Source organism: Manis pentadactyla, chromosome Y, assembly GCF_030020395.1.
Source record: "Manis pentadactyla isolate mManPen7 chromosome Y, mManPen7.hap1, whole genome shotgun sequence".
In the NCBI taxonomy this organism is placed as follows: Eukaryota; Metazoa; Chordata; class Mammalia; order Pholidota; family Manidae; genus Manis; species Manis pentadactyla.
Genome location: NC_080039.1, coordinates 36,207,681 through 36,229,736, shown reverse-complemented (window position 1 = coordinate 36,229,736; position 22,056 = coordinate 36,207,681). Strand labels below are relative to the sequence as shown.

Sequence of the window (22,056 nt, the reverse complement as noted above, 5' to 3'; positions counted from 1 at the left end):
GTGTCTGAGCTGAATACAAAAACATTCCGTCATTGGCCTTGCCAAATGGCCTGCGGCCACCAGCCACACAGGTTCTCCGCTAGAGCTTTGGGTGATGCATCGCTGTGCTCTTGGAAACATTTCTGCACCACAGTGGAGGCGACAACCAGGCCTGGGCCAGCCAGGGTCCCTTGAGTTCAGAGCAGCCACCCAGACCTCGGGGACATAGCATCTGTGAGTCACGACCCCTCTCTACAGCACTCGCCCTGATTTCGGCTGGTTTTGCCTGCAAAGGTCGGCTTGGAGTGGAGGGGACCCTGCTCCTGTCTCTGCTCCACCAGAGCTCTGGCCTGGCTCAGGGCACCCGACAGGAAGGCAGAGAGCCATCTGCTGTAGGCCACCTCCCCTGGGGCCCCCAGCTGCTGAGCCGGCCCTGGGGAGTGGGATGGGTGTGTCCCTTCACAAAGGCCCCCAGTACTGCAAGCACCATTCCCTGGATGAAGCCAGGCACAGTAGCTTTTGAAGACACCTCCCAGGAAGGACCTCATGTTCCCCCAAACTGGGTCCCAGCAAAAGGCAGGACACGGGGTCCCCTGGGGCAGGTGGGCCTGCAGTGTCCCTGGGGTATTGACAAGGACAGGGCCAGCACTCAAGAGAGTGTCTCCCTCACCAGACCCCATCAGGTCCCTGAGTTCCTTGTGCATCGTACCTGACTCATCAGGTCCCTAAGCTCTTTGTGCATCATACCTGACTCCTGGAATTCCGAGTTCCCATCTGCATTGCCCCATTTTAGCAGGAATCCTGCCCGTCACACTAATGAGAACCCTGACCCTCAATGTCTGGCCCTCTCAGCACCTGCAGGGATCCCAGAACCACACCCCAGGTGACGTGTGATCACCTGCCCGAGTTCAACAGTATCCTGCTTGGTCCCTGTAGCCAGAATCCTCCTACCAGGCCAGGTGCGTGTAGAGGGCCGGTGGGCATGAGTGTGTGCAGACCCGTCAGTCACATGCCCAGTTTCCAAGCCCAGGCCGTCTGCAGCCCTCAGCTCCTTTTGGGGGGTGCTCCTGACCCAGGAGCCGGCTCGTCCTGCAGTGTGGAAACCCCTCCCCAGCACGGCATGTTTCGTAACTACTGACTTGAAGATGGTTTACCTAAGAGAATAAAGTTGTGGCTGCAGCATCATGTTGCCCCAGCCCCGCCCTATGGCTGTCCCAGGGTAAAGGCGAAAACGTGCTCGGAGGTACGGCTGAGGGCAGGTGGTGCTGAGACCCCGAATCCCTGGCTGTAAGGTGTCTCAACCCCATTAAACACGGGGGCTATGGGGGCAGCCGTAAGACCTGCTTTCTGAGTTCATAAGTAATGTCCAACCCTCTCCTGTCCCCTGTGGGGGTCCATATAAGCAAGTGCCAAATGTGAAGCTGTCCCTTTGAAGAATAGGGTGATGCTTTTCAGGGAGAAGCAAGGATGTAACCCCGATTCTGTCCTGAGGTGGAAGCAGTGCCTCCCTCTGGCTTCCTGTTTCAGTCGGATGGGCTCTGCCGGGGGCCCCGGGAGAGCAGAGTCATGCCATTTGGGGGCAGGAGCAGAGGGTGCATGCAGATTCTTGTCCACGGACTCCCAGGGACCCCACCTGGGTCTCGCCTCCCTCCTGCATGACTGTTTCTTCCTTTGATTAAATGGTAGCTATGTGGGTGCATTGTCCCCCTAAAAATCTGTATTTTGCAGCCCTCACCCCTCAGGACCTCAGAATGGGGCTGTATTGGGAGACGGGTCTTTAAAGAGGGGATTAAGTGAATGAGGTCATAGGGCAGACCCTGATGTCATAGGACTGGTGTCCTTATAAGGGGAGATGAGGACACACACACAGAAGGATGACCCCGTGAGGACACAGGGAGAGGACGGCGTCCACACGTCCAGGAGGCCCAGCCCTGCCCACACCTGGACCTCAGAGTCCAGCCTCCAGGATGGGGGACACAATGTCTCTGGTTTAAGCAGCATGGTCTGGGCTTTTTGTATGGCAGATGCACATCATAGCTATTTAAAGCAGATGCCCCCGAACCCCTATAAGCAAGCGGGTCAAAGCCTCAGCAAAAAAGCCGTGTTCAGAACCACACACACCCTGGGAGAAGGGCCTGATTCCACCTGGCTCCAAAGTGCAAAACCTAAATCCTAAAGTGAGGAGGAAATTAGCCATTTTATCTTGAAATCAGAATGGGGCGTATGGTTCAGCTCTAAAACAACAGCGAGATTCTTTCAGCGAGAGTTTATTTTTGTTTCAATTATATTTCCCCAGCAGCGCACACACAGGATCCAGGGAGGGGGGCTAATCCAAGCTTTTTTCATGCATCCTGCAGAGAGAGAGGAGGTAATCTCAGCGAGAGACTGAAGCGTCAAGATCTCAGTCATCTAGAAACATATGCACTGGAAGCCTCAGCAGAGAAACCTGCTAATATTTTCCACTGTCTATGTGAAATCAGCAACCTATTTATGGCCCAGGATCTGTCTGAAGGCAATTCTTTCTTCTCTGGCTTTATTTCAATTTTTTAAAACTAGTGATACGCACTCACAAGCAAGATGCTTCGGTTGACTGAGCAGAGCATGTTGAAACTCAAATATGTCTCAGGACTGTGGACGCGGGAAGGAACTCGAGTCTCCTGCAGAAAATGCTCCAATTGCTGAAATGGGGGTCTTTTGCCTTTCCGAGCAATTGCTGGTGGCTTGATGGCATCTGTAAAGTGGGGTTCCTTTCCACCCAGGAGCTGCATGCCTGGCTTGCTGGGATCATGTGCCACGCAACCAAAGGGCCAAGAAATAGCTCATAAGTAGAAATGGTGTCAGGGCGGGATTTGGGGGCCTTACAGGAAGGAAAATGGAGTCAGAGCACCCCAGCCATGCTTCCTTACAATGCATGAAAACATGGGCTAATGGAGATGTGAGCAGAGACCAGGAACAGCTCAATAAATTGGGTTCCACCTGCCATGCATCCGCCTTCCAGCCCTGAAGTATCCATGAGATCAAAGCTGACGGATGGAGTCGACCAGTGGGGTGCTTGGGGTTTTCAGTGGCCCCGGAATGATACGCCCTTTGTGGCAGTGCCGAGTGCCCGAGATGTCCGTCTGGGTCCTATAATATTGATGTAGACCCACACCGTGACTTTTGAGTTTGCAGCCCCTCATAACATCACATAAGAGTTGTCACTTGTCACAAAGGTAAAGCCCCCGAGAGAGACCACCTTGCCAGTTTGGGGGGGCTGACACGAGTGCTGGCTGGGGTCGCCACAGTCCTCTTCCTCCCCTGTCCATGGGCACAATGGGCTGGCTGTCATTGTGGGCATCTCAGCCTCAGCCTTGGCCAGCTGGACCACCAGGGCCTCTTCCAAGACATACTCCTGCTCCACACCTTCCTTGTTATTCACGTGGGCCACGTTCTGGGTGTCCTTGATCCACTCCTGCACAGATGAAACACTGCGACTCAATCCTGAGGAAGCCGTGAACAAGCCAGTCCCTTGGGGCCAACTCATGGGCTTCCCAGCCCGGGCATCCTCACAGATGCTTCCCAGGCAAATATCCCAGGACCCCGGCCCACCTTCCTCCCTCCAGCAGTAACAGAAGAATAGAAAAGCTCCCGTGTTTGACATTGTAGGGGACCCAGGGCAGGCCGCCCCAAGATGTGCCATTGTGCCATGCAAATTATTTCAGAGTTAAGAACAATCAAGAGCCAAAGACTTCAGAAAGACGCACTGACCTCCTACCCCCCCAAATGCATGAAGAGAATTTAGATAGAGGTCATGCTCCAGCACAGGGGTCCCCTTAGACAACTGTATTATAATGCAAACTGGTGTGTGGTAGATGGGGAGGGCTGTGGCTAAGTCTGTTAAAGTTCCTCTCTGTGCCCCCTCATTCTTACTGTGTGGCCCTGCGAATATGTGACTATGAAACACGTATTCTTTCATATTCCTGGGGCTTGCTTCCCATTTCCTTGGGGTCTCAGACCCCTTCCCCCTTCTCCCGGGGTTCAGGATGACAGACAGATGTCATTCTCCCTGTCTTTGGAAGCCCGTGTCTATGGCTTCCCTGCATGTATATCATTAAACTTTGTTTTTTTTTCTCTCCTGTTCATCTGTCTCCTGCCAATTTAATTCTTAGACCAGCTAGAAGAACCTTGAGGGGTAGAGGGGGTTTCTTCCTCCCCAACAGGACCTTGCAGCAAAGCCCATAATGGTTTGAGACCCTGGTTGTGTTGTCACACCAGCGTGTGTGGTAGAAACCTCCGTGGCTACTTAAACACGTCAGCAGAGGAACGTGACTTCTGCAGCAGTGTGAGCAGCCCCCACCTCCCGTGCACATGCAATAAACGTTTTGTCCTGTTAATCTGTGTTTTGTCTATTTAATCTGCAGGCCCTAATCACTGAAACTAAGAGGGCGGAGGAAAATGTTTGCCCCTGTGTTTTTGTGCCCTGTCCCACACTTAAGTAGTTTTGACATCTGCCTTACTCCTGTAGAAGGTTGAATGGGGCACCCCCCACCCACCCAGGAAACCTCCCCAAATCATTTTAGGATTATTAGCCAGTGGGGTCCAGGGAGACCCCCCGATGGTGAATTCCTCACAATCGCCTGTGATGCCCGGCATGTTGGCTGGGGCCCACCTGCATTAGGGGAGGGGTCTCAACGGGAAGGTATGTCAGTAGGGGAGGGGAGGGGAGCATTCCTGCTTCTCCTGGGCACTGGGCGTCACACACACAGGCCACCCCCCACCCTGATGCCTCTCCTTCTGGTCCCGGAGTATTGAAAAATTTCAGCTTTTCCTGAAAAAGCTGCTATACATCCCTCCCCTCTCCCTTGAGGAGGGTCCAGACAAACCAGCCCCAAACCCAGACAAACCTCTTTGGCGAGAGGATGATTTGGGGCTTTAGGCAATCAAGAAATAGCAAGCATGGGAGGACCTCTCTGCCTGCCCTTGCTGCCCACAGGTGGGGCATGCGTCTCCCTTTGATGAAGGAGGTTTCCGTTTGCAAAGCGGTCCATGATGTTACAGCTGCAGAGGGAACCCTCACTGTCCCAGAGGCTTCCCTCTGCGTAACAGCCCTCACGAAGCCCCCGTGGTTAGCCACGCATGTCCTGCTCACCCTCCCACACCCACTCAGAAATTCTGGCCTTGTCTCTTCTCCACCGTTTGAGATTTTCCCCCTATGATTCCTTGGGTCTAAGCACCCCTTTGGGGTTTTCACTTCTGATTGGGAACAGCACCCCCCACCCCCGACTTCATGTGCATATGAAATAACCTTTTTATCCTGCTAATCTTGTTCCTCTGTCTTTTGTCGGTTTCATTTGCAGGCCTAACCACTAAAACTAAGAGTGTGGAGGGAAACTTTTCCCCGTGTGCTGTTTTCTTCTCCTACACAGAAGCAGTTTTGAAACCCACCCTGTATCCTGTAGTAGGTTGAATGGGGAACCTCCCCACCACCCAAAATAAATAAATACTCATAACCTCCAAAATCTGCAAATGGAAAATTATTTGGAAATAAGGCCTTTGCAGAGGTAATCAATGTAAGAATTAAGATGAGGTCCTTCTGCATGAGGGTGGCCCTAAATCCCATGACAGGGGTCCTCGTAAGAGACAGGAGAGGAGAGACACAGACACAGAGGAGAAGCCACGTAGAGATGGAGGCAGAGACAGGAGGGATGTGGCCACAGCCCAGGGCCGCCTGGAGCCCCCAGAAGCTGGGAGAGGCAGGAAGGAGCCTCCCCTGGAGCCTGGGGAGGGAACTCAGTCCAGCCCCACCTGGATCCCAGGGTCCTGCCTGGACCTCAGACGTCTGGTCTCCAGAACTGACAGAAAATAAGTTTGTGGTGGTTTGCACCCCCCCACCCCCCAGCTGGTGGCAGGGTCAGGAAGCTCACGTCATCCTGACGACATTGTGCTATAAAATCCATGCCTGGGTGCCCAGCATCAGAAGTGGGGCTGGTCCCCTCGTCCCTAACTCCCCACCAGCTCCTACTCAGCCCTCTATAAGCATTTATGAAATGAATGAAATGAAATAACAGCTACAAATGCTTGAAAGCGGAAGTTCATGGCTTGTGTTGAGCTGTGCCAAGGGAACACGCTGAGAACACCACTTCCTGCTGAGATGAGGGGGTGATTAGGCTGGGAAATCCCGTGAGGGCTCTGATCTCTGGGGCTGATTTAAAACACGCAGCCCTCGGAGACCCTCAGATCTTGTCTCTCTGAACAAAAGAGAGAACGATGAAGCTTACGCTTTCAGACCCAGAAAAGCTCACGGGCATTTAAAGAGGGTGACTGGAACAAACCTCGGTTTTACAAAGGGTGCGTGGGCAGGTATCCGAGTGTGACACAGCAAAGCCACACGGGGAGATGATTTACCTGGAAGTTTCCTTGGTGGCACTCAAAGAGCCCAGGGAAGGTGAATTTGGGATCCGGCACACTTGGCATGAGGAGCTTCTTAACCCTGCAAAGACATCCAGTCTGGTCAGATGGAATAGCACCCTCGGCAGGACTGGGGGCTTCCTACGGGGCCTTCCTTCCAAGCCAAGGATGGCCGCAATTCACATCTGCAGAGACTCAGAACTTGGTCAAGAATAGGAGGAGCTCTCTGCACCCCATCCCATCTGCCCAAAGTCAGGGCATCAATTATGCTTTTTGCAAACAAAATTTCTATTTGTAAATCTGCCCTTCCTCCTTTACTAGGAAGAGAACGAATCTTATCACCAAGACAGCACCACGTTATTTTCTTTATCTAATCAGTTCATAATTTATTGACTATTATTAAAATGGTATCTTAGCCCCCCAGACTAACAGCATATCTGGGTCATCACTTCCTTTCTGGGATTCTTTTGTGCACGTAGCATATTACATCCGTAAAGAAAAGTATGGCTTTTCTGTTCATCTTTGGTCACTTTAATTCATAGGTCTCAGGTACTGAATCGAAGGGGTTCTAATCTCATATAATCCTAACCCAATATGACTGTGTCATTATAAGAAGAGAGAAGGACCAGGACCTGGAATGCATGTGTACGGAGAGGAAAGTCCGCATCAGGACACAGGGAGAAGATGGCATCTACATGCCCAGGAGGGAGACCTGCCCACACTTTGATCTTGAACTTCCAGCCTCCACGACTGGGAGATAATAATTGCCTGTGACTTGAGCCCCCCATTCTTTGATCCTATGTTATGGCAGCCCTGTAAAACTATATTCAGAACACCAGACACCCTTGTCTGATTGCTTCATTTCCTCCCTAGCAGAGAACCACATTGGTGACAGCTGTCTGAGCTGACAAAAGAAATAAGATCACGTGGAATGGACGATTTGCACGAGTTAAATGCAGCACCCTTATGCTGTATGACACTATGATGTGACCTCTCTGAAGTTGTGACTCAGCCTCTATCAGACCCAGCCTGAAAGGTCCTAGTTGGTGGTCCATCTTTCCCCACACATCCCTCCAGTCATTGCTGTGCAAATCCCATCCTAAGAAACCAAGACGGTGGCCACAACCCTGGACTTGAGGACCTCCCAATGTCATTAACAGCCAGATGCCCGGACATAGTAAGTTTAGTAAAGATGGAAACAATGGTGATCAGATTGTTGTACTGAAGGACAATGAAGAAAACTAATATAATGTTTTTGAAAACTATAGTTCTGCTTTATGAATAATGATTTAAAAACCGAAAGAGGTTTTCTTGTGTAATTGTTCCCACTTCATCCATCAGATTGCGTCATTTGGTAAGGCTCAATAAAAATTAAAGGTGTTTTAAGCTCCTGTCACTCCAACATGATAGGCAGACACAGCTCAGTGGGGTAAGGCTCTCATAGGTAACACTCATGTGATGTACGATCTGCACAAGAATATTGCTCAGAGAAAACTCCAGAAGACCCTGGATCCTTGGCATTATGCTCCTCTCAACTTTCTTGTAAGGTCCCGTAGGCCAAGTGTGCAGTGGGGATATCCTCAGCTAATTCTCATTGTGTCCCACTTCATGGAGCTATTGGTACAAAAACCCTCAACCTGTGTGTATGATAAGACCAAGGGGGTGACCCTTACCTGTAGATTTTCCATAAGGACAGTAGGAGAAGAGACAGTGTCAGGATGGCAACCATGCTAGAAATCAAAATAAATTTTGGGAAATGCTTTTCCTCCATGCACGAATCTAAAGTCAAACAGAATGCATGCTGTAAGATTTCACCTTGATACTAGATCATGCTCCAACACCCACTTTTCTTCCTCGATAGATGTCAGTGTTGGCAAATCTTGATTTCAGGGGGAAATACCCTGGAAATACAGATGGCGGCTGTGGAGAGGCAGTCCCACAGGAGGCAGTGAAGACGCAGCACTCTACCCTCGGCGGCCTGCACTGAAGGCGTTTCAGGGTATCGGGGCTTGCTTGGGCTATCATCTATTTATCTAATTATCCATCTGTCTAATCATCTATGTAATTATCCATCTATCTAATCATCTACCTATTCATCTATCTTATAATCTATCTAATCATCTATCATCTAATCATCTACCTAATAAAGGACCATCCATCTATCTAATCGTCTATCATCCATGTAATCATTTATCTAATCATCTATGTGTGTAATCATTTATTTAATGATCTATCATCTATCTAATCATTGATATCTATCTATCATCCATCCACACATACCTCTCCATCTTTCTATCATCTGTATGTCATACATGTAACAACACTCATACTTATTGTTGCTGTGCTAACAGAAATAAAAATGAAAATGAGCCCCATGGGGAAGGCAGCCAGGAGAGAGAAAAACGAGAAAAGGAATTGCTTGCGAACTGATCTCTGGAGAGGGAGATGGGCCACTGTGTTTCCAGGGGCCCCCATGCACCCTTCCCTGAAGGAGCGGGTGCTGCCCGCTGGCTGTGTGGTGCTGCTATGCAACAAGCCTTACCTCTCAGCTCACCCCTCTGCCAGTGTGCCACCACCGACCAGTCGCTTGGGTAGGTGTCCGGGCCATAGCTGGGCTCCTCAGTTTTCACTCTGGCCCGGAACAAATAACACTTCTCAGCATCCAGTCCCTGAATGGTAACATTGCAGGTTTTCTCCTCTGCGGACTGGAGAAAAAGACTAACGCGAGGATCCGTCACGGACCCCACGCTGCGCCTCCATACCAAGGACTCACACAGATTCCCACCCTTAGGAGGTCACTTCTGCTCTGTTCTCTTGCCCAGATCTCTACCCTCAAAACACAGAGCAGTGCCAGTTCCCCCCAACGCTGCCCTCCAGGAATAGAGGAGTGATTTATAACAAATACTACTGCAAATGCTTCTCAAGAATGACTTTGGGGCAAGTTCTACCTTTAAACAATGTCATCATTTTTTTTTATCAGTAAGAAAGTGTAACGTATTTGCATTGGAAACTATGGAAAACACACACACGTAAAGGCAAAAGAGGAAATTCCAAAGCTTTTCTACTCTAACTCCGAGCTATAACCACAAACAGACTGGCATTATTTCTTTCCTTCCAGAAGCACTGCTATAACGCAATGTCTTAGTGGGTACTTTGCTTCATAACACGAAATATTCTTTAAAACACCCTCCGATGGCTCTAATATGTTTTATAGAACCATAATGAAAATCAAAGAACCATAATTTCTTTGACTTTTCTCCCATTAGGGAGCATATTGGTGGTCCCCAGGGCTCTGTATTTATTTTAGATGATGTTTCAATAGATGTCTTGTGTGTAAAGCCTCATTCACATATGGTATGATTTCCTTAGCGCCCATGTCCAAAAAGTGAATCAATAGGTCAGAACCAGGACCTTTGATAAGCTCTTCAAGGGTGTGATGTGCAACGCCATTGAACAATGTTATGGCTTATTACGGGCATGCTATGTTGGCAAACTACAGTGTCTGCCTGTTGCTCTAATTTGCATTCATTTGCTGAACAGTGATTTTACCCCACTAGGAAGGCAGCCAGGAGAGAGAAAGGAGAAAAGGAATTGCTTGCAAACAGATCTCTGGAGGGGGAGATGGGCTATTGTGTTTTCAGGGGCCCCCATCCACACTTCCCCTACAAGTCTTGTAGAGCTTGACCCTAATCTTTAGGACAGCGCCTCCAAGTGGACCGCGACTTCCCTGGGGCACATCCAGGAGTGGGTGCCACCTTATATACCTAACCCCAGGTGATGCCAGGTGATTGCTCCCATGCCCTATACATCTTCCCACTGGCCCTCAGTACTACTCTTGAAAGGAACTTCATTTCTAGTTTGCATGGTAGCCCCTTAGTTATCGGAAGACAATGGTGAGCCCAGGGAGCTCATGGAATTTTAATTTATCCCATAAGTTGTACTCACATCCTCAGAACCAGAAAGTGCCCCCATGTGTTTCAAAGGTATACAGAGAATGGAGGATGGTATGGGGTGTGATCACCCAGTGGGAGGATGTGATGATGGTGAATTTTGTATGTGTCCACTTGGCCAGGCCTGGTGTCCATCTGCTCAGCCCAATGCCAGTCTAGATGTCACTGAGAAGGTATTTTGCAGTCATGATTAGTACATCGAATCAGCTAATGCTGAGCTGCTCCGTAATGTGGGTGAGCCTCGTCCAATCAGTTGAAAGTCTTAAGAGGACAGGGGGACGTTTCCCAGAGAAGAAGGAGCAGGTCCTTAAACCTCAATCCTGTCTCTGTGTCTGTCCGTCTCCCCACAGTTAGCACCTTGGGGATGATCACACCTGCCTTGAGAAGACACCACCCCCACTGACCTGCCACTCGGTGTCAAAGATGCTTTTGTACTGCATTTCATATAGGAGATCTTTGTAGAGAAGATCAGGACACGTCACCGTGACTGCTTCCTGGTGCCACTGGAAGGCCAGATCTTTTGGGGAGCTGGGTTTCACTAGAAGAAGAAACAGCCCAATGATGGCCCCTTTTACAAAGATAAACATCCCAAGTACCATCTGAACTCTGGGGTGTATTCATCCTTACTACTTGTATGGCAGAGGTTTTAACCAGAGTTCCAAGAACTAGTACATGTGCCATGGAAGGAACTCCTTGAAATTGTGTGAAAAATCCCTGTGTATCTGTAATGAATTGCGTCCCTACCGAAAAGGTAGGAAGTTGAAGTCCTCACTCTAAGGACCCCAGAATTTGGGCTGCATTTGGAAACAGGATCATTACAGATGTAATTATTTAAGATAAGATGAGATTTACTTGAGTAGGGTGGACCTGATTGAATATGACACGAGTCCTTATAAGAAGAGCAGAATCACAGCCACAGAGGAGATGGAGGCAGAGACACAAGGGACACAGCCACACACCCAGGGACACCAAGGATTACCAGCATCTCCCCAAGGTAGGAAAGAGGCATGAAACAAATTCCCCATCAGAACCTCCAAAAGGATCCAGCACTGCTAACACCCTGATTGTGGACTTCTGGCTTCCATAAGAACGAGACAATAAATGTTTATTCTAAGCCACCTAGTTTCTGGCAGACCTGGGAATCTCCTACAATGTCTACACAGGATTTATGAGATGGGGATCCGTAGTGTTCATCAAATTTTGGGATAGACCCGTCACATGTCATTCCTCAAAAAAAAAGGACCGCTAACTTACAGAAATCTACAACAAAGAATGCATCTTCTGGAGAGAGGGTTTCACTTGGTGGGTGCAGTGCTTCCTAAGCCAAGTTTGACAGCCAACCCTCAAAATACCTAAGAAAACCCAAAGGGTGGGATCAGAGGTAAAAAGGCGCTTCTCTCCCTCTATTGGAAGGAAGAGGTCCATGCCACATCTGTGGTTGTTCTTTCAAATCACAGCTTTCCCAGGACCATCTGCCCACCTGCTCAGTGAAGATGGACCCCTGCCCAGTGAGTGCACTGAGATGGATCTTTCTAAAAGGCCAAACTGTTCCGTGTTGAGGTAGGAGTGGGGCTCTTGGCCACAGAGGTAAATGAGCAATGAGTTCTCTTCTTGGTACTTACGGTAAGTGCTAGTCCACTGAGCCCTGGAGAGAAGAAGCCGTGTTCCATTCCAGATGTAAAAATGCAGAATTTCATCTTCTACTGCCTGAAGGAGGCACCCAGCAGTGTGACCTTCTCGGTGAATGTAGTCAGGGCATTGGCCACACTCGTCGTCACTACTCAATCTGTGGTTAAAAAAGAGAACCAGTCAGCTAGACAGTCTTTGAAAATAGCATCTTTGTATGACTCGGGGACATTCCTGGGCTCCCATCTCTGACTCAGACTCAGATTGGGGGCCCCCAATGCTCCTATAAATGGCCCTCCCTTACAAGTACAGTGACCACTGGCTAAACAGAAATTCAACCCTTCTCTCAAATGTCCGCAGCCTTCAGTGGCTCCCACAGTGGGCTGGTCTGTGGCTCACAAAAAGCATGTCCACATACGAATCCACAGAACCTGGGAACGGGACCTTATTTGGAAATAAGGTCTTTGCAGATGCGATTAAGAGAAGGATGTTGAGATAAGATCATACTGCATTGGGCTGGGTCCTAAATTCAGTGAAGGTGTCCTTAATAGGAAAAGAAAAGGGTACACAGAGACAAAAGGAAAGATGTCATGTGTCCACAGAGGCAGAGAAGGGGATGTTTCAGCCACAAGCCCAGGGCCACCAGAAGTCCCCAAAGGCTGAGAAGGCACTTCAATAAGGATGTACCAAGATTCGGTGTCTCTCAGAGGCTTGCCTGCAATATTAAGAAGAAACATGGTACCCAGCCTAAGTCCAGTTTATCTTCCATTCTTAAGACCTCAAACCTAAGAATTACCCCCTGTATGAATGAAGAAACAAGATACTCAGAGAAAACTCAAGTGACTTATCTGTGTGACCACCTGGAAAGTCAAAGTCAGCACTTTCTTTTTTTTCTGAGGCTTGTTTTCCAAACAAGTTCATCCCCAAATTTCCCTCCTCTGTGCCTTTTCCTGTTTATCTCAGGTGCCATCAAACTACAAAGAAGGAAGCACACAGCACACACCTGCTATTCACAGAATTGAAACGTTCATTGCAAAAACCTTTCCTCCCACATGTGTACTCATGCCTTTGAGTGTGTAAAGCAAGGCAAATAAGTGCCTAATAGGGAAACACATTTTTGGAAGGTGGCCCCCTGGTAACCTGGCATTAAAAGTCCCAAAACGCTTGTCTTTGCCGTGGCTGCAGAGCAGATGCTTCAAGCGGCAGAGCTCCAGGGAAAGACACCTCTTCTAAGACATTGCAGAGGGCACTTGGTGAACATGGCACTTTGTGACTGTCCTGGTAAGAATCTAGGTGGTTTCGAGTAAGAGTCCATCATCATTTGATTAGAAGGTTTGGGAATCCGTGATTGTGGTTGTGGTAAGCCCTGAGGTGTATTCTGATTTTTCACACATTTATTTCCTGGCCCTCCCAATTTATGATGTTTCAGAAGAAGAAATAGTTTTGCAAAGAACATGCTTTTCCCTTCTGGAAGGTACTTACTTGTAGAAAAATGTCAAATTTGTACCAGGGTATTTGCTTGCATTCCAAGTAACCCAAACATTTTCATAATTAAAGTTGATAATCTGAAGCTGTAATTCTTCTTCTGGGTAAAAAGAAACCAAGAGAGTATTCTTTTAGGCAATGCTGAAAGCAGTTGGAAATTTTGTAAGGCAGTGTCATAAAAAGTGATGCAGTGCTTTAAAGGAATAGGTAAAACCAATATTTTTGCAAACAAGCCAGTCATCAGTTATATCAGGAAGAGTTTCTGGGTATATAATGGTTGGTCAGGTCAATTACCCCAAGAGACATAGTCCACAGCAAGATTACAACTGCCTTCCTTCGAATGTTTGTAAGAGGTAATGACCATCCATTAGTACAAGGAGCAGACATTGATGACCAACTGTATGTCCAATGACACCATCTTTTGTGGGCACCCAGATAAGCACTGGAAATTGTCCTTTATCCACCAAACTCATAGTTTTACTCAGAACACCACATATGACAACGTAAGGACAAGCTGAGGTGAGTCCTTCAGTCTTTGCTTTCAAAGTTACTTAGGTTTTAGTAGGTTTGGTTTTTGTAGAGGTCTTGATTAGCCATTCTGAAAGTAGTTCATGGGTATATAGTCTAGGGTTGGGCGAGCATGCAATGCTATTGTGGATAATGAGAGGCAGGTTTCCAACTGTCAGAAGAGGGAGCTACAAATCTGGAAATAGGGAAGGTAGAATGGGCTCTGTAGTATTAGAAGGAAAATCCCAGGATAGATAGATGATGGAAGATAGATGATAGATACATAGATATGTAGATAGATTGAAAGACTGATAGATGATTGATAGGTAGACAGATAGAAAGATAGATAGATAGATGATAGAGATAGATAGATGATATAGATAGATGATAGATAGATGATAGATAGATAGATAGATAGATAGATGATAGATAGATAGATAGATGATATAGATAGATATAGACAGATAATAGATAGATAGATAGATAGATGATAGAGATAGATAGATGATATAGATAGATAGATGATAGATAAATAGATAGATGATAGAGATAGATGATAGATAGATGATATAGATAGATGATAGATGATAGATAGATATAGATAGATACATAGATAGAGATAGATAGATAGATAGATGATAGAGAGAGATAGATGATTGATAGATAGATAGATAGATAGATAGATAAATAGATAGATAATAGATAATAGATAGATAGATAGATAGATAGATAGATAGATAGATAGATAGATAGATAGATAGATAGATAGATAGATGATAGATAGATAGATAGATAGATAGCTGATATGGATGGATGGATGGACCAGTAGTTGGGTGAATGGGTGGACGGATGAGTGGATGGACACATTTCTAACACTCACCAGGATGTGGGTGAGAGGGAGGTGAATGGACACAAGTTCATAAGTACTGACCAGGAGGGTCTGGGAGTTCCCAGGTCAGACACCCACTCTATCTTCACTGCTGGGTGCCCTGGGGTAGGGTACAAACACACACCCTGGCCCCAGCAGTTTGCTCAGCCCTTCTGGAAGGTCTTGGGGATGGATAGTTGACCTGCTAAGTATTCACGGTGTCACACTCCATATCATGGTCCAGAATTAACTATGTCTCCTCATCCTGACCCCTGAGCAATCCAAATTCAACCTATTTTCCAAAATCCATACTGTATTTCACTAATGCCTCTCCCAAGATCTTTCTTTGACCACAGTGACCAGTGACAAAGAGCACCTAAACAGGAAAAAGCAGAGGTTGTTTACTCAGCTCTGGCTGTAGCAAGGGAGTCAGCCACCATCACTTACATTCGGCAGAGACTCAAAGGCAAGCAGGAAAGATTTACAGTAGATAAGAGGAAGTCTCAGGTGTGCCCTGACGGAAGCCGGGGACACGGGGAAGCTAGAGGGGTCACCTAGAAGCAGCCCGTCCTGTGTGACTGGTCAGAGGAGCGTATCTGGCTTTCTCTGTTTGGCCCTAAGGTGGATGTAGGGACAAACATTAGACACGTTCTTGGTCACTGATCAAGGGGTTGGTTTCCTGGACAGATTGCGGCAGGTTGTGTGGGTCAGGGTTCTGCTTTTATAGACGATCTGGTCAATGTGTGTTTAGATGTTCAGGCTCTCAGTTCCCCGTGTTTTGACAACCTGGTGCACAGCGGAAACTCCAGCAAGTCTTCTTTGTACTGTTCTCAACTATTTTCCTCATGCTAGTTTTTCTGAAATCTGTTTGACACCCTGTACGGAGCTTAAAGAAAAATATTCAGAGAAGACACAGACACACTGCATTGGGTGGGGAAGAAAAATAAAGGAGAAATTGAACTCTCTGCAAAAAGTCCCATTATGGGATTCTGAGTCTATCACAACTGCTGAAAACTGAAGGACATAAACATTCTTTGAGTTCTTAACCAAGTCCTTCTAATGCCTGAGGTGTACAGAATCCTTCTGTTCTATGCTGGCAATTGTTCCTGGTGTGACTGACCACAAAATCAATGCCCCTTTTTTGTGACCCATGGCTTCCTGAAACGGATGGCAGAGATTTCAGGGAGGATGTTCCAGCTTCTGGAAATCCCTGACCTTCAGAAGAGGAACCAGGGTCCAGTCCTTCCAGCTAATGCCTTCCTGACACTGTCCAGGGTGGGAGGCATAGAGCTCAGTCCTCAGCAAATATTATGTCAGAGCTTTGGACCTCCCTCTGCAGGAAAGGTCAGGGGCCTACAGCCAGACTCCCCAGCAGGAAAGCAGGAAGTGTTCTCGTGGTTCCTTGACTCCCCCACATGATGCGTCAGCTGCAAGGACAGGAGGCAAAGGGCTCTCCGACTTGAAAGGGGAAAATAAAAGGAAGTCCCTTGTTTGAGTCTTTGCTAACTGCCCCTGACGGACTCAGCCATCCTGCCACATGTGGGTGAAGAATGGGACTGGGGTGGGCAACAGACTCATTGGAGAAAGAGGGTGAAAAAGGCATGGGCTTCCTATCCATCCTATAAAACATGTTCATATTGTCACAGAGCTGCTCTTAAAGTGCATTCTTCTTGCAGCTGGACCTTTGAGTAGGTTCCAGGTCAGCCAGCCCTTCATAAAGAGCTCAGGTGCCATTTGCAAAACAGAAAGGAAACATTGACGGCCCCACTTTGTCCATAGCCCAACTCTGTGCCTTAGAAGAGCAGATCAAAATTAAAAATAAGAGACTTGATTCTCCCCTTTGAAACTAGGAGGGGTCTCCCCTCTGTTTTCATAGAGCATTCACCTTAGAAAATGTGTAAGCTCTTTCTCCATCTCTTTGAAGTATGCGTCAACCTTTTAAAAGTTAATAAGCTTTTTGCTAGAGGTAGGACCCAGGAAAATCTTTGTCAGGACCTGAGAAATGCAAATATCAAGGGAGGTGGGGCCCCCATCTCCCACCTTCCGTGAGAGGGTAAGGGTCTGGCTCCAAGTTGTAAAACTACCCCCCATCCTAAAGATAGAAGTTTGTTTTCCTTTGCATGAAGCCGGTTAGCTGGCCCAGATGGTCACTGCAATTACCAAGTGAACTTAGGAAAGACTGTGTATGGCCAAAGGTGACAGGAGGTTCCCCAATGGAGAACCAGTTATTGGTTATCTTGAGAACATCTGTGGATCAGGTTGTATGGATTTAGCTCTATAAAGGGTTTCTGCCTTTGCAATCTCGTCAGCAGATTACATGGGATGCATAACCCATTCTGGCTTCCTGCCTATTTGAGCATGAAATGGTTTTTCTCTCTCTCCCACCTTTGTGGAAGTTGGCAAGAGATTTTGATTTTGGTTCAATTTCTCGGACAGCCTCAGGAACATCCTGATGGGTCTATGTGGGAATGACCAGCCCTCCCGGGCCGTCTGTCTAGGGCTTATGAGCACCCTGGGATTACCATTCACACTAAAAGACACCATCTCACTCTTGCAATTTTATGGGCCCCAACTTTGAACATCTGCTTTTCAACAGAATGACCTCAGGGCCACCAGCACTGTTGTTGCTCCGAGGGCACCTGTTGATAGTACTGGATGTTAGGCACTTCTTGGAGACAAAGAGGTGAAGGCGTGAACTGTCAATTGTACCAAAGAGCCTTTAATAGGCAGCCCCTGTGATAAAAGCCAACTGTACTAAGGAAGAGAGGACAGGGGTCTTTTGGGGACTGATTTCCACCATCTATCAACAGTGCCATTATGTTCAAAGTCCCCACCATCCTGAAGACCCCCCACCCCATGAACACTCTGGTGAACAATTACTCCATTATCAAGATAAGCACCTTAAAAGGCAAGTCCTGTGCCATCCCACACCTAGGAGGTCCCTAGAGGAATCACATCCACAGAGACAGAAAGTGGAGGGTGGGGTCAGGGGCTCAGGGAGGGTTTCATGGGGACAGGGCTTCAGCTTTGGAAGATGGAAAGTTCTGGAGAAGGATGGTGGGGATGCTGTACAACATACAATGTCCTTAATGCCCCTGAGTGATCACTGAAAAAAAGTTAAGAGGGCAGATCATATGTGATGTATATTTTACTGTAATTTTTTAGAAAGGATACGCAACTTAATTTTGAATTTTAAAGATTGTATTTAACTTGGGCATGTTAGGACCCCTCTTGCAGTGGTTGCTCCTACTCTAGGCTTGGGACTGTCTGCCTTGAGACATGGCTGGAATGAATTCTCCTTTCTTGTTTGGCTTCTGATCATGCAGGCAACCTGAAGCTATCTGAGCAAAACTCTAAAAGTCAATAAATTGTGCTCTGTGCACACATGGGAATATTACTCAGCCCTGAAAAGGAGGGGATCCCTGACACATGCGCAGCATAGATGGACCTGAACCCACAATGCTCAGGGGGACATGCAGATACACAGAGACACACAGTGTGGGATCCATTTATAGGAAATGCTCAGAACAGGCAGATCTGCAGATAAAATGTGCATTTGTGGCTGTCAGGAGGTGATGATAACTAGTGTTTAGAAGTGATAAAAATGTTCTAAAATTCATGTTACCAAAAACAACATCTCCCTTCCTCCCTTCTTGCCTGGCCCCCACTTTGGGGGACTTCTCCCTTTCAGGGGAGACTCTGACCTTCATCAGGGAGCAGGGACCCCACGGGGCAGGTCTTGGCAGCAGGGAGACCACTGTGGCCCACAGCTCAGCATCTCGGGAACCCAGAAACACTGAAATGCCCAGATCTTTTGTAAAGCTGCCTTAAATTTTGTAATCCTCCTTTTTTTTTCTTCCTAGAAAAACACAGTCTATAGGAAATCTGGAGAGGAAGGCATTTGCAAACTCCGGGGCTCTGATTTAAATACCAAGAATTTCCTTGTAAATTTAGACCCAGCCTCCCAGTGAAAAATATACAGGAAAGGTGGTTGATGACTCACACAAGGAAGCTGCATGTGCCAAGTGCCTGTGCACCTACAGGGAGCTGGGTATTTCAGGGGCTAACCTATAAGGTCAGGTCAGTGTGTTAGGTCGTGGGGGAAACCTCAGTATGGGCAGTTAGGTCATTTCCCAGCCCTGCGGAATGAGACGCTGTCAGAAGTCTTAGCCATTAGAAAGACGACAAGGCCCAGGCATGAATGGGACGGCAAAGCCTTCGAATGAAGGTCTTTGTCCTGAAAGCTACGATGCACAGCTCGGGAACCAGCCTGTGAGCCCCCACATGTGGGTGGGTCCCTGACAAAAGGGAATTGGAACTATGCTGGGAGGCAGAGATGCAGAAGGAGGGACCCTGCCCTCTGCCACCTCAGAAGTCTCCTGATGCCCGCACCCCCACCTCCCACCTGTACATCTATCCTCTTCTCCTGGGGGCTCATCGGCTGGAGGGAAGATGGCCCCGGCTCACAGGGTGTCCACTGTCCCAGCCCACCCTGTGCCTACCCACTTCCCGGGCAGAGGACGGGGATGCCGCTAATAACTGGCTGCCTGTCAGCACCAACAGGGGCTTACACCACAGGAATCACCCTCCCCCAGCTCTGGAGACCAGATGTGTGAGGTCCTGATGGGTGGGGCTCTGAGGTCCAGGCGGGGTAGGGCCTGCTCTCTCCCCAGGCTCCTGGGGGGCTCCTTCCTGCCTCTTGCAGCTTCTGCAGCTCCACACTGTCCTGGGTGTGTGGCCGCGTCCCTCCCGTCTGTGCCTCCAACTCCTCACGGCTGCTTCTCAGGTTTGCACAAGAGGCTCTATTTCCCTTTTATATGTGCATTGGGTCAAGACCCACCTGATGACGTCACCTTACCTAATTATGTCTGCAAAGACCTTATTTGCAAACAAGGTCCCATTTGGAGGTTGCAGGGATTAGGTCTTGACGGTATGTTTCTAGGGGGCACAGCTGAGCCCAGAACTGAAGGCTCATGACACACAAGGGCACCTGGAAAATACCCAGAAGCCTCTGTGTACTTGGGACCTCATTACATCATCCTCAGTGTGACAAGGTGGGCTGATGGGTGTCCACAGCCACACTGGACAGGCGCTGGGCCCCTTCACCTGTGCGGTATGGACGTGCCCCCAGGGGTCCCTGCACGGTGCATTCAGGACCACCATCCACAATGTCAGGTGATGAATGCTGGGTTGCCAGGCTTCCTGGACACTGTGACAGACTGAAGTCCCCCTGCATCCCCCAGGCCGTAAAGATGGCAGGTGCACACAAGGGGTGCAGACCAAAGGCCTCCCCTGAGGAGCACGTTTAAGGCCACCAAGAATTGAGGTTCCCTGGGCCCCACACTGCCCCCCACGCCTCCTGCCCGAGCACACCGGAGTCCCTGCTCCGTTTTAGGGAAGCACCCGGGCTCTGCTGCCCCTCCATCCTTGCCTATCTTGGGTTCCCCCATTCTGCCCCGACCCCACCCCTCATCTGCCTTGCCGCTCTGCCCCACACACCACGAATGTGATCCTGGCACATGCAGGCGGTCAGCAAATGGCCTTGAGGATTATCTGAATACTGGACACACCCACAGCGTGTGTGGCTGGGGGCTTCCTGACGGGGTCAGCCCAGAGCAGGGGCCTTTCCCCTGGCTGCCACCCTGGGACCCCTGTGGTCAGGTCACAGCACATTCCACACCTCTAGTAAACTCAGGTAAACGTTTTCTAAGAAGTTTCTAGAAAGGCTCTGAGTGCGTTGGCATGAGTCCCTGATTGGGGCCTCCGTCTGCCGGTGATCCTATACCCAGTCCTCTTTTAGTTGGACTTCCAGTGAGTCAGAATCCAGAAAGGGTCTACACCGTGCTTCCCTCCATCAGACTCCAAGATGGGGGGCGTCCAGGAGGGGGAGTCAGTGGCAGGTAAGCAGGCAGCTTAAAAGACAGGGAACCCTAAGCCCCTGCCTTCTGTCTGCAGCACACAGAGAGCCTGATTTGTGGGGAATCACATGGTGCCTGGCCCAGGGGTCCCCCATCCAGGGCCTGCAGGGGGCATCGACTGGAAATCCAATTTACAACCCAGTAACCTCAGCAAAGGGCTAGTCTGGGACAGCGCAGACACTAACGGTAGCCCAAGTGCAGTTACCGGCTACCATGTGTGCCTCTAGAAAGTCAAATCTCAGCTGGTCCTGCCCACAAACCCTGCCCCTGTCTGCCTCTCCTGTGGACACTGTGAATCAAAGCTTGGAACGGGTGTGTGGCCTGGCAGCAATCTTCTGGAAAAGCCCAGGAGTCAGGCTCTGGGGACAGGCAGCAAGGGGACAGTTGTCAATCCCAGAAGGCACGGCTCCCAGGGGACGCAAGGTCCCCTGCCACAGGCACCCTCAGGGCCTGGAGACTCGGAGACCTTCACCAACATGCTAGAATGTTCACAAAGAAAATGTCACTGTTGCAAAAGAGACAGAGGGGGACAGAAAGGTAGGGGGTGTTCCAATAAAGGACAAAAGTGACCAGTCCCCCAGCAGGGCTTACCCAGGTCTGTTTCCTCCAAGGCTATGAAATATCCCAGCAGGAACACGGCTGTGGCCACCCGGGCTGGAAAGACAACCCACATGCCGGACAGGGGAGCCCGCCCGTCCGGCATCCACGCCTGCTCGGAGCCTCTGCTGTGGGACTGCTAGGCGCAGGTCACCCGCTTTTAAAAGGCAGAAAGTTAGGGAAATGAGAACAGGAAACAAGAGTCAAGCTTAATTTTAAAAGATGACTTGTTAAAACACACACACTCACACACACACTCACACACACACACACACACACACACACACACACACACACAGCAGGATCTCTTTTGCATACAGGCTGATAGTATCTGCACTGGAAAGCTTGTCAAGATGTCAACATGCTCGCTGGCTCGTGTAGGGGACGGCTTCTCTCCTCTTTCTGAGGTTGTTTCAGCTGGTCGAAGAGTTACACTGACAGGAGACAGATTAACAGGAGAAAAAAAAACACCCCAAAGTTTAATCAAAAACGCCCGACACCCAACTGCGACACTGAGACTTGAAGAAATGGCTGAGGCAGGCGGGTTTTGTACGTTGTAGACAAAGGGATAATGAGTCTTTGAGGAATTGACAAGATAAAGAGAAATGTATGTTTGGAACTTCAGTTAGTTAGGAAATCTCAGCAGGATTTGGGGTAGGGTAACACCGATAATTCAAGGTTTGGGTGGTGAACTTCTCAGCCCTGAATTCCCTGCTTCTGGACGGGATGCCTCCCGGCA

At 48.8% G+C, this 22,056-nt stretch overlaps 1 protein-coding gene across 2 annotated transcripts; it reads right to left on the bottom strand.

Annotated features, from left to right (window-relative positions):
- Window positions 1–2,130: 2,130 nt before the first annotated feature.
- Window positions 2,131–21,516, bottom strand: LOC118935961 (cytokine receptor-like factor 2). Of its 2 annotated transcripts, none has more exons than XM_057496283.1 (8): window positions 21,312–21,516; window positions 13,425–13,524; window positions 11,939–12,102; window positions 10,721–10,854; window positions 8,909–9,071; window positions 8,040–8,145; window positions 6,364–6,448; window positions 2,131–3,430 (listed from the first exon to the last, which is right to left on the bottom strand). In XM_057496283.1, exons 1-8 carry the CDS (start codon window positions 21,421–21,423, stop codon window positions 3,155–3,157), a joined length of 1,140 nt encoding a protein of 379 aa, XP_057352266.1. In that variant the 5' UTR covers window positions 21,424–21,516; the 3' UTR covers window positions 2,131–3,154. The 2 variants fall into 2 exon arrangements, with proteins under 2 accessions (XP_057352266.1, XP_036788555.2); XM_036932660.2 differs by having other exon boundaries at window positions 2,132–3,430; window positions 13,425–13,527; window positions 21,312–21,514.
- Window positions 21,517–22,056: the final 540 nt, after the last annotated feature.